Source organism: Malaya genurostris, chromosome 2, assembly GCF_030247185.1.
Source record: "Malaya genurostris strain Urasoe2022 chromosome 2, Malgen_1.1, whole genome shotgun sequence".
In the NCBI taxonomy this organism is placed as follows: Eukaryota; Metazoa; Arthropoda; class Insecta; order Diptera; family Culicidae; genus Malaya; species Malaya genurostris.
Window position 1 is genome coordinate 89040131 of NC_080571.1, and position 13073 is coordinate 89053203.

General features: G+C 42.5%; 1 protein-coding gene across 5 annotated transcripts in view; it reads left to right on the plus strand.

The window, feature by feature from the left end:
• The window catches only part of LOC131432595 (furin-like protease 2), a 967327-nt gene that overhangs the window by 715298 nt on the left and 238956 nt on the right, over positions 1 to 13073 (plus strand). For 4 of the 5 annotated variants that reach the window (XM_058598954.1, XM_058598955.1, XM_058598957.1 and 1 more), the window contains exons 3-4: positions 6042 to 6146; positions 6375 to 6569. In XM_058598954.1, coding sequence (XP_058454937.1) covers positions 6042 to 6146; positions 6375 to 6569 — 300 coding nt within the window. The remainder of the gene's footprint in view (positions 1 to 6041; positions 6147 to 6374; positions 6570 to 13073) is intronic. The other variant, XM_058598958.1, reaches the window with a different exon arrangement.

The window sequence follows — 13073 nt, forward strand, 5'->3', positions numbered from 1 at the left end:
TGATGATGAACCGCTTGATAATAATATTGTCAATGAAGGTAACGACGAAGTATTTGATAGAAACAACAAAAAGTCATACGCGGACGTTCTATCTGGGAAATTTTCTAGAAAAAGAACGAAAAGCAATAGAAATCGTAAGACTCGCTCGGTTATTATGATCAAGCCTGTCGAGTCTTCGCAAACGAGCGATGACACGAGAAAGGTTTTGAAGGGTAGGTTAGATCCAAGAACACATAAAATTAGTAATTTTAAAAATGGTAAAGATGGCTCGATTATTGTTGAGTGCGCAGCAGGAGAGGACATTCAATCAGTGAAAGAAAACATTGAAAGCAATTTAGGAACTGAATACAATGCTGTTATACCCAAGCCCGGGAAACCAAAACTGAAAATAGTGGGGATGAGTGATCGATATTCCTCTGATGTATTTATTGACCTATTGAAAAGTCAAAATCAGGAAATTTCGATTGAAGATGTAAAAGTTGTTGCTGACTTTGAGAATCCACGCTTCAAATATAACAAATATAGTGTTATAATTGAGGTTAATAAGAATACTTATTCCAGCTTGATGGCAGCCGGCAAGGTTTGCGTCGGCTGGGATAGGTGTTCGGTTTTCGAGTCGTTTAACGTATTGCGCTGTTTCAGGTGTGGTGAGTTCGGTCACAAGAGCACCGAATGTTTAAACAGTGAAAATTGTTCCAAATGTAATTCCGCACATAGAACATCTGAGTGTTCTTCAACTGAATTCAAATGCGTTAATTGTCTGAAAATGAACAAAGAAAGGAAATTGAATTTAGACATTCACCATCCAGCATTTAGTAAGCAGTGTCCTGTATATCTGAGATTGCTTGAAACGAAAAAGAACAACATTATGTCAATGGAATAGCAACTAATCAGTGAGAGGCATTCAGATATTTTGTATTTGAACATGGCCGGTTTGTCTTCTAATTATGTCGCATTGCGTCATCTTATAGAGGATAGACATCCTTCATTGGTTTTTCTCTCAGAAACACATATTGTTGATTCTGACGCTTTCGATCAGTTCAGTGTTCCGGGTTACACTGTTGCTTTTTGTTTGTCCCATTCCAGGCACACGGGTGGAGTTGCAATTTACGCCAGAGAATCAATTAAATTCAGCATTCAATCAAACGAAGCAGTTGGAAATAATTGGTTCTTGGGTATATCAGTTGAAAGAGGCATGCAGATGGGAAATTATGGAGTTGTTTACCACTCTCCAAGTTCAAGCGATCGCCAGTTTCCGGAAATTCTAGAAAACTGGTGGGAGAATTTCGTAGATTTTGGTAAATTAAATATTATTACTGGAGATTTTAATATCCATTGGCTCAGTGATCAAGGTTCGACTCAATTGAAACAGTTAGCAGAATTCTTCAATTTGAAGCAAACTGTGAATGAATTTACAAGAATTTCGAGATACAGTAAAACATTGATAGATCACGTGTATTCCAATTTCGACGGTGTTTATTCAAATGTGGAATCCGATTGCAAGATTTCAGATCATGAAACAATTGCAATTTCCGTAATGAGTAGCTCTAGAAATGAGGAAGATACGGTGAAAATCAAGTGTTGGAAAAACTATTCAAAGCAAACCCTATCTCGACTTGTATCAAGAAGCTTGGGTTGTACACAGTTGACTGGAAATTTGGATCACAGGGCATCTATTCTTACTGACATATTAAAAAAGTGTACTAATGAATTAGTAACTGAAAAGTATGTTAGTTTGAACAGCTCGAGTAGTTGGTACTCAATAGACCTCTTACGGTTAAAACGGGAGAGGGATAAGCAGTACAAGAGATTCTGTAGAACTAACAATGATAGTCACTGGAGTAGATATACACAAGCACGAAATATTTATTCACGGGCCCTGAAGAAGACTAGATATGAATACATACAGAGGAAGATCAATCAAAATCATCAAAACAGCAGAGAGTTATGGAAAATTCTCAAACAGTTGATCAAGCCTACACATAGTGCATCGAAAACCATAACTTTTAACGGTATAGAAGAGCACACAGAACAAATTGTATCTGAAAAGTTCAACAGTTATTTCATAAATAGTGTTCAGCAGATCAATCAAAGTATTGAATTGGTAGGTGAACCTGTTGAAATAACACAGCCGATGAATAACTATTGTAGACTTGATGAATTTCAACCAATCACTTTTGAACAATTGAAAAATATTTGTTTCAATTTGGGAAAATCAACTGGTATTGACAATGTAAACTCAAAAGTGATACAGGATTGCTTTCATGTTATCGGACACGATCTACTGGATTTGGTAAATGAATCGTTGTACACGGGGCACGTACCAAAAGTGTGGAAAGAATCTCTGGTGGTTCCTATCCCCAAGGTTACTGGAACGGATAAAGCCGAGGAGTACCGTCCCATTAACATGCTGCACACACTGGAAAAAATTCTGGAACTTGTTGTTAAAGATCAGCTGATTAACTATTTGAACTCTAACAGTTTGCTAATACCGGAACAATCGGGATATCGTAAGGGTCACTCTTGTGAAACCGCTTTGAACCTAGTATTGGCAAAATGGAAGGAGAAAATCGAAGCCAAAGAGAGTATCTTTGCTGTGTTCTTGGATCTGAAGAGAGCCTTTGAAACAATTTCAAGACCTTTATTGTTGCAGACATTACGGCGTTTTGGCATCGGGGGAATGGCACATGAATGGTTTGAAAACTATTTATGTGGTAGATCTCAAAAGACTGTTTTTAACGATGTAGTGTCTAGTTCCCTCGGTAATTCACTTGGTGTGCCTCAGGGAAGTGTGTTAGGTCCTATTCTATTTATTATATATATTAATGATATGAAGCGAGTTTTACGTTTCTGTGATATCAATTTGTTTGCTGATGATACTGTTCTGTTCATTACGGCTAAAGATTTCAATGAAGCTGTTGCACATTTAAACGAGGATCTAAGTTCGCTGGTTCGATGGTTAAAATTTAAGCAACTGAAACTAAACGTCGCGAAAACTAAATATATGGTTATTTCTTCTGTTAGCACCGGTCATGACGCCAATGTGGAAATTGATGGTGAAACTATTGATCGCGTTAGAGAAATGAAGTATCTTGGAGTCATAATTGATGAAAAGTTAACATTCAAATCTCATATCAATAACGTCATCAAGAAGATTGCCAAAAAGTATGGTGTATTATGTCGTTTGAAAAATGACTTAACGACCAATAGTAAGATTCTTTTGTATAAAACAGTCATTTCACCACACATTGACTTTTGCCCATCCTTTCTGTTTCTTGCTAATAACACACAAATCTTGAGATTACAGCGACTGCAAAATAAAATCATGCGATTAATTCTAAAATGTAGTAGATATACCTCCTCAGATTTTCTACTGAACGCATTACAATGGCTTTCAGTGAAACAGAGAATTTACTACTTAACCATGGTATTTATTTTCAAGATATTAAACGGCATGCTGCCTCGATATTTGTGTGATCGAATTGAAAGAGGAACTGATTTGCATAGGTACAATACTAGAAACGCATCTGATGCTAGAACACCAAGCTTTCTGTTAGCCAGATCGCAAAACTCATTGTTGTACAAGGGAATAAGTTTTTTCAATTCGATGCCAAGAGAAATCAAACGCGCAGCGACATTGGTGGAGTTCAAAAGGTTATGTATTTCACACATAAAGTCCGCTTTGTAAGCAAATATTTAGTTAGTTAGTTCAAAATTTTTAGATTTTTTATTTTTTACGTATTACGAAGATTGTATTTTCTTTTTCTTTTTGTTTATATATATTATTGTGAGACGAATTAAGTTACTATGTTCGGTATGATGATGATGGATTTTTAGTTTGTTTGAGAGTTAAAAATAATGAGCAGTCTACAAACGTTTGAGCCTCGCGCGCGAAGCAGGTAGTGACTATTTGGAAAGCGAACAGGACTAGCCGAAGAGCCTTAGCATTCAGTGTGTTAAGTTTGCTCTTGACCTTGATCGCAAGGTTTGATTAATAATTTAAGGAATTGATTCGGGAGATTAATTGGGATCGACAGTTGTTGATGGAATTGGGCTTGGCTCTGCTCATCCGCAGTCTCGTTACTCCATCGTAGCTGATGTGTGTAGCGATGAACTGGTCCGGCGGGAAGGGCCAGGTGAATTACTGCCTGATACTGGTAAAGATATCGGGTTCGATTCCTGATGTGATCAAGGATCTTCCCGGGTTGGAAATTTTCTTGATTAACCCTGGATAGTAAATCCGAAATATTTGAATGTTATTTTGTGGTCAGTCGTTCTTTTGAAGAAGAGTCAATACCTGCTAGATTAATCAGATCGTTTTCTTTTGTTTACTGGTTAAGATATGTGCAAAAATATTAATTATCATTTAGATAACTCGTTCTGCTCACACCTTTGTAGGGGTATGAGGTGGGACCATCATCATCATCATCAGAACTTTACGGTGATTGTTTAATTGAGTCAAAAGCAGTTCTGGGGTGAGAATTATTATTGCTCCCCGTACGTGTTTATTTTTATACCGCATCTGTCAAATCCCATTGAATTCAAGCTTATCATTTTTTCAAGTAAACACTAAAAATTTTATGTATTTCTAAGTCAGCAACTTTTTTTGTAAATTTTTATGCAGTTTTACTCTTAAATTGAATAACAAGGCCCCATCGAATAATACTTGAATTATTTTTATGCATCGTTCGAACAATTTCCACTCCGGATTGGCGGTTCAATGTACAGGGCACTGGTCTTACAGGCCAGATTGCATATGTTCAAGCCCCGACATGGAAGAATTCATAGTGTTAGCCATACAATGATTCTGTACGCTAAGAATCGGCTTTCATTTAGTATGTAAACTAAATAAAACTCCAACCAGACTGCACTGCACTGCCAGAACTGTCGAAGCTTACGTTGGCCACCGTTTGGTTAATGGGTTCGGTTTACAGTGCTATTAATATCCCCCTTCACGCTGAAACATAAAGTCCGGAACCGACATACCGCGACAGTAAACTGTCATATCGATGACCGCAAGCTGATTTATGAGTTTCCGTTTTGGTTCGCTTACCTGGCCCAGGTGCAGCTGCAATAAATCAGAGATCGTCGCGGATTGCCGGCTGGTTCGGGAACCGGAATCGAAACGGAACCCCGAAGTCATGGAAATAAAACACACCCAACAAATAGCAGGAAAAGCTCAAATTGGTTTACAGATAACCGATGCCAGCCCCGAACGACGGTGAAAATCATGAACAAATAAACGTTGGTTCCCATAAATCTTCTCGAGACGAATATCGTTTCAGCTCCAGCGCCGGTGGCCGAGTGAACTCTGTTTTCCCTGCGACGCAACGGAGAACAGCACCGACAACTCTCGCACATACGCACTTTCCAGGAGCCATAAATTTGGGATTTAAATTAATGATGGATTCGCTGTTCGAAAGTTCGCACTCGTAGCCTGCGGACACCCGACAGGATCAACAACGTTGGCGAATATTTTTTTGTTCTGTTTCCAGTGCGTTTTTTTTTTGTTTGTTTGTTAGCCTGAAGATAGGAGGAAAAAATGCGTTTGTTAATGTACTGAAATCGATCACTGGGTACGAGCTGATAAGAGGGAAAGAAAAAGTTGAAAAATGAGCTGATGCGGCGAAAGTAGCAAATTCTAAAACAATTTCCGTCGAAAGCGAACACGTGAAAAATTGTATAAATAAGCAAAACTCGGAACGCTCAAAACAAGACAATTGATAAGAGGTTGGTGTAAAATGTGTGCCACGGCCGACACATTGTGCTTTTCTCTCGTTTCGATTTTTCCATTTACATAAAGATTAAAAAACAATCCATCTAGCTTTTTGATGCTTCCTGTCAATCGTAACAATTCGATCCGGAAATTGCGGAAATAATGAATAAAAACATCAGCTTTCTATCGGGCTGTTCTTCCCCATCAATGACGAATTTCAACAGCTGCGACGTTTCGCTCTCGTTGCCATTCCAAATAAAACCCTAGATCCAAACTCGCAATCTAATCGATATCTTTTTTTTCTCCACTTGCTATCTTTTTCCAGATCGGTCCACTGAAAGGATATTATTTATTTCATCATAGTCACGTTAGGAAGCGATCCCTAGATAGAAGCGAAGCTCACCACTACGCACTCAACACCGAACCGGAGGTAAGTTCTGTTTGCCAACCGGGAAGAACCGACTCGTTCCGTCGTCTCCGGACGATATTTTCTGTTTGTTCGCCTCTTGTGACACATTGAAGAACGACCGAAATATTTTAACGAGGCTGCGGCGGAACGGGATTCGGTCCCTGGTCGCAACCGAAAGATGTTTTACAATTCCAAGTAATTGCTGACAATCGCTTTCGCTTGCTCTTTCTCTCTCTCTGCCGACATTAGGTTCGATGGATGCAACAACAGCACGAAAAGATCCGCCGGAAGCGCGACTATTCGACCTTCGATGCGGACTATGTGCGCTTTCCGGATCCGCGCTCGCTTGCACCGGCCGCCAGCCGGGTGAACTATCGGGACACCGGTTCGCACAACATCTTCCCGGATCCGCTCTTTAAGGAGCAGTGGTACCTGGTGAGTAGAGTATGTGTTGAACTTCTTCACTTCCCTTTTAAACGGTTGGTTTTGCTTCGTACCGAGAAACATGCTTGGAGAGCAACGGATCACGAAGTGGCTGTTGTTGGTTCCGTTTGGCAGCTCGTAAAATTTGCTGTTGGTGGTGGCACCATTTTGGGCTTTAATCGTGCATCGCTAAATTCGGTAGAGTACTGGTGAATGGTAATGTATATTGCGGATGCGATGAGGCGATTGTTATGAATGCTATTATAACGGTAACATACGCGATGTGCGGTTGGACTGAGAGTCAGCGTTTGTGACAGGAAACCCAATTTATGTTTCAACGATGTAAATTTTCTATTGGAGTGCAATAACTATGATTAATAAATTGAAGCGAAATTTTCAGCACTCAGCGGATTAGTTCACCAACGGTTCAATACCGTATTAAAAGTAAAATAATGCATAAAATAACTCATCTCTTAATGTTTGCTGTATAATCTTTGAATATTATTTTACCCATGAACAGACAATTGCTTTTATAGTGATTTAAGCCATGCGCTATCATAACTCAATTACAGAAAGTTTGATGAAAATATTAAAGCTCTAGCTTAGAGATTCCCAAGATTTACTCGACGTGACGATAACAGTATTTGTACGATACTTTAGAGTAAGTAGGCTGCACAAAAGTAAAAAGCAGAGTGGAGACGGACACAAAGTCGGCGTATTGGAGTACTGGTAGCTGGCTAAGTCGCATCAAAATATGATGGTTGAAATCGTTATCATCGTCGAGGTTGTGATGTCGAAGCTCTGCGTTTAGACCACAACTGCAAATTGCTTACCAAAACATGCAAACTGGTCGGTTAACACGATCTTCAATCTTTCCGGCACATCCACATGCCCAGTCGCGATGTGAAACTTTTGACTGAGAAGACGCATAGCCCTTATGTCAGTATTTTTCAGAGGCCCACTGCTTCCTTTTCACACATATTCTTGATCTAGATTTCAGAGCTAAATTCTGAACCTGAATTCCAAAACTGGATTCTTGTAAAAAATATGAAGTTGAATTTAGAAAACCAGAAACCAAGAATCCAGAAACCAAGAATCCAGAAACCAAGAGTCCAGAAACCAAGAATCCAAAAAACCAAGAATCCAGAAACCAAGAATCCAGAAACCAAGAATCCAGAAACCAAGAATCCAGAAACCAAGAATCCAGAAACCAAGAATCCAGAAACCAAGAATCCAGAAACCAAGAATCCAGAAACCAAGAATCAAGAAACCAAAAATCAGAACCCAAGAATCCAAAATCCAGAAACCAGGTCCAGTTGAATTTAGAAAACCAGAAACCAAGAATCCAGAAACCAAGAATCCAGAAACCAAGAGTCCAGAAACCAAGAATCCAGAAACCAAGAATCCAGAAACCAAGAATCCAGAAACCAAGAATCCAGAAACCAAGAATCCAGAAACCAAGAATCCAGAAACCAAGAATCCAGAAACCAAGAATCCAGAAACCAAGAATCCAGAAACCAAGAATCCAGAAACCAAGAATCCAGAAACCAAAAATCAGAAACCAAGAATCCAAAATCCAGAAACCAGGTCCAGAAACCAGGTCCAGGGGTCCAGGGGTTCAGGTCCAGGTCCAGGTCCAGGTCCAGGTCCAGGTCCAGGTCCAGGTCCAGGTCCAGGTCCAGGTCCAGGTCCAGGTCCAGGTCCAGGTCCAGGTCCAGGTCCAGGTCCAGGTCCAGGTCCAGGTCCAGGTCCAGGTCCAGGTCCAGGTCCAGGTCCAGGTCCAGGTCCAGGTCCAGGTCCAGGTCCAGGTCCAGGTCCAGGTCCAGGTCCAGGTCCAGGTCCAGGTCCAGGTCCAGGTCCAGGTCCAGGTCCAGGTCCAGGTCCAGGTCCAGGTCCAGGTCCAGGTCCAGGTCCAGGTCCAGGTCCAGGTCCAGGTCCAGGTCCAGGTCCAGGTCCAGGTCCAGGTCCAGGTCCAGGTCCAGGTCCAGGTCCAGGTCCAGGTCCAGGTCCAGGTCCAGGTCCAGGTCCAGGTCCAGGTCCAGGTCCAGGTCCAGGTCCAGGTCCAGGTCCAGGTCCAGGTCCAGGTCCAGGTCCAGGTCCAGGTCCAGGTCCAGGTCCAGGTCCAGGTCCAGGTCCAGGTCCAGGTCCAGGTCCAGGTCCAGGTCCAGGTCCAGGTCCAGGTCCAGGTCCAGGTCCAGGTCCAGGTCCAGGTCCAGGTCCAGGTCCAGGTCCAGGTCCAGGTCCAGGTCCAGGTCCAGGTCCAGGTCCAGGTCCAGGTCCAGGTCCAGGTCCAGGTCCAGGTCCAGGTCCAGGTCCAGGTCCAGGTCCAGGTCCAGGTCCAGGTCCAGGTCCAGGTCCAGGTCCAGGTCCAGGTCCAGGTCCAGGTCCAGGTCCAGGTCCAGGTCCAGGTCCAGGTCCAGGTCCAGGTCCAGGTCCAGGTCCAGGTCCAGGTCCAGGTCCAGGTCCAGGTCCAGGTCCAGGTCCAGGTCCAGGTCCAGGTCCAGGTCCAGGTCCAGGTCCAGGTCCAGGTCCAGGTCCAGGTCCAGGTCCAGGTCCAGGTCCAGGTCCAGGTCCAGGTCCAGGTCCAGGTCCAGGTCCAGGTCCAGGTCCAGGTCCAGGTCCAGGTCCAGGTCCAGGTCCAGGTCCAGGTCCAGGTCCAGGTCCAGGTCCAGGTCCAGGTCCAGGTCCAGGTCCAGGTCCAGGTCCAGGTCCAGGTCCAGGTCCAGGTCCAGGTCCAGGTCCAGGTCCAGGTCCAGGTCCAGGTCCAGGTCCAGGTCCAGGTCCAGGTCCAGGTCCAGGTCCAGGTCCAGGTCCAGGTCCAGGTCCAGGTCCAGGTCCAGGTCCAGGTCCAGGTCCAGGTCCAGGTCCAGGTCCAGGTCCAGGTCCAGGTCCAGGTCCAGGTCCAGGTCCAGGTCCAGGTCCAGGTCCAGGTCCAGGTCCAGGTCCAGGTCCAGGTCCAGGTCCAGGTCCAGGTCCAGGTCCAGGTCCAGGTCCAGGTCCAGGTCCATGTCCAGGTCCAGGTCCAGGTCCAGGTCCAGGTCCAGGTCCAGGTCCAGGTCCAGGTCCAGGTCCAGGTCCAGGTCCAGGTCCAGGTCCAGGTCCAGGTCCAGGTCCAGGTCCAGGTCCAGGTCCAGGTCCAGGTCCAGGTCCAGGTCCAGGTCCAGGTCCAGGTCCAGGTCCAGGTCCAGGTCCAGGTCCAGGTCCAGGTCCAGGTCCAGGTCCAGGTCCAGGTCCAGGTCCAGGTCCAGGTCCAGGTCCAGGTCCAGGTCCAGGTCCAGGTCCAGGTCCAGGTCCAGGTCCAGGTCCAGGTCCAGGTCGACGATTGCTTCTTAAGCAAACCTTCAAATGATTGTAACGAAGGTCGAATTTTGCACTCTCAGAAATCCACAACAATAGTATTTTTTCGTGGTGAATCTGGCTCCGACTGCTTTTGTCCGGCCCGAGTGCAACGGTTTAGAGGGCGGCAAAACAATATTCGAGGTCCAGGTCCAGGTCCAGGTCCAGGTCCAGGTCCAGGTCCAGGTCCAGGTCCAGGTCCAGGTCCAGGTCCAGGTCCAGGTCCAGGTCCAGGTCCAGGTCCAGGTCGACGATTGCTCCTTAAGCAAACCTTCAAATGATTGTAACGAAGGTCGAATTTTGCACTCTCAGAAATCCACAACAATAGTATTTTTTCGTGGTGAATCTGGCTCCGACTGCTTTTGTCCGGCCCGAGTGCAACGGTTTAGAGGGCGGCAAAACAATATTCAGTGGAATCTTTTGTCGTCACTTTCCGATGGAAACCGTTTTTTTTTTGTTCGTTTAACCTATGGCTGCTTCGATGCAGCAAATTTTATTTTCCAAAACATACGATACACATTGTAAAATCGGTTTGAACTTACCTTTGGTTTTACGAACCAATCACAGCATGCCGTTATGATCCTCTTGATTCCTTCAACACGGCCAACGGTTTTGATCGTTGCTTCACAGATTTTTTCAAAATTTGATCAGTATTGAGATTTAAAAAAAATTTACGTGTGAGTGCAACCATGTAATAAAAACCGGGAAATTGTTACTTCAGAGATGGGACGCGAATCAGTAGCTAGCTCTTAACCGGGGAAATTGTTAGCTTTGCCAATTAAACTACCAATTAAACTACCTTGCATATGAAAACTCATAAAGAGACAGTCTAATTGACTAGCAGAACCAAGCAAGCTTCAATTTACTTGGCCTCTACAGTATTATAATTCTATCTCTATGGAAATCAATCCAACAGAACATAACACACACCGCATCGCAAGTATATCATCAGTTTCTGCTTTGCCGTTAGACGCTGACTTTCATTACATACTTACATTCGTTTGTCATTTTTTCAAATTGTTCTTCTCGTTAGATTCTGATCAAATTAAAAACTAGCTCAAGACAACTTTACGTCTTAACAAGACTAAAAACAAATCATTAAAATTCAATCGAAAGATTGATATGTCCTTCAATATGTTGTGTTAGAAATCACAATCGTCACTGTTGCCATAATTCATCAGCTGAGATCATCAAATCGCTGATGTACCCCATAGTCAGCGAAATAGGCAAAAACAAAATCTCATGTCGGTGTCTAACGGCTAAGCAGGAAGTGACGATACACTTGCGATGCGGTTTGTGTGTGTGATGTTTTCTGTTGGATAGGTTTTCATAGAGGTAATACTATAATTGAATGTATTTTCATATGCAGAGTAACTAGCTACGGGTTCGAGTCCCGTCTTTGCTGTAACATTTTCGCAGTTTTCATTACATAGTTGTGTTCACATGTCATTTTTTTAATCTGTTTACCTAGTCGGATACTGATCAAATTCAAATCTTCAAGATGGCTGTACGTCTTAACAAGACTAAAAACAAATCGTTAGAAGATTTTTAAACATAGGCTCTGTCACATTTTTCTACTCAGTCAATACTTGTCTTAATGCAGAGCGGATTAAGGAAACATTCGCTCTGTCATCCGCTCGTTTTGCAGTGTGGCAGCGATGTCAGATCTACGGAAATCTTCGTAAACCTGCGGATTCGGAGATTTTTTACGGGTCTATGGATCATCAGAAAAAAAAAACTACAGGAATATTCTGCATGATGAATAAAAGAAGGTCTTCTGTTTTACGTTTCGTGTTTGACTCCCCTAAAGTTTCCGGGGAAATGCCAATCTACGGAAATAACACTATAAATATCTGACATCGCTGATCAGTATCGAAACGACTTACTCTCGGTGCGGTTCGATAATATCGTAGAGAAGGTTGCCTGTGCATTTTTAATGTCAGCGTGATCGGTTGTTTTTCTGTCACACAACACTGTAACGCTTTTTTCCTTTAAAAGTGCCCATCTAACAATGTATGAATAGTTGATAGGGATCATAATGTTTTTTTTTGCAAATCGACTTCAATTTTTTTCAAATCATTTCTTCCCAGTGTTGGACTCGATTAGTAGTTATTTCAGTACTTTTATTCGAAAAATTGACTGAGTTCCACAAGCACAAAAAGTTTTTGTAGATTTTTTATTTTTAACTACAGCCATTTGAACAAAGTTTGACCCTTTTCAAAACACAGTCTAGATCAAATTTAAAAAAATAAGTTAGGCAATGTGGCTTTTTGTGAGAAAGTCTACATGTTCAGAAAGTTCATTTAAAATAGTAGGTCGAATACTAAAAATATCTTCAATTGTTTATTTTTTTCATGAACGATGGAGATTAAACTGCCAGAAATTATAGCTATCACACTATTTGAATGAGTAATTCAATTTAAAATGGTGAAAATTCAAAAATAGTTTATCCTAAGAAAGCGATTTATAGCTAATTAGCAGCAAAAATTATGAAAACTATGCACAATTCGCCAAGACCATCGTTGCAATATAAAATTAAAGAAGAATTATGTTATCTCGATCAAGAAAGACAAAATATTGATAATCAGAAGAGCGAAAAGTTATTCTTGGAGCGATTGACAGTGGTCTGTGAAATATAAATTATTTCGTTCATTTGAAGTCAAAAAAGCATTTATTTAAAAATAAAAAGGAATTGAAGATTCATCAAAGTATCGTCCATCGACAGTTACTACTTTTTCCCACCTCTCAGGTAATTTTCGAATTCCATCTCCAAAAAATGTCTCGTTTTTTGAGGTGATCCAAGTTTGAAGCCAATTTTCGATTTCTGCGGAAAAAGTAAACCGATGACCTGCCAGATCGTGCTGCATCCGTCGGAGCAACCAGTAATCAGAAGGAACAATATCAGAAGAGTAAGGAGGGAGCGACAAAATGTCGCACTTGAGCGTTTCCAAATATTTTTTCCCGACTTTTGCGACATGAAGCCGAGCGTTGTCATGGAGGAGAATAACTTAATCATGTCTTCGCTTGTATTCCGGCCATTCTTCTTGAAATGCACGGCTCAAACGCATCAATTGCAGTCTACACCGATCGCCCGTTATAGTATCGTCTGGTTGTAGCAGCTCATAGTTCACAACACCCTTTTGCTCCCACCAGATGCACAACATGACCTTCGAACCATGAATATTCGGC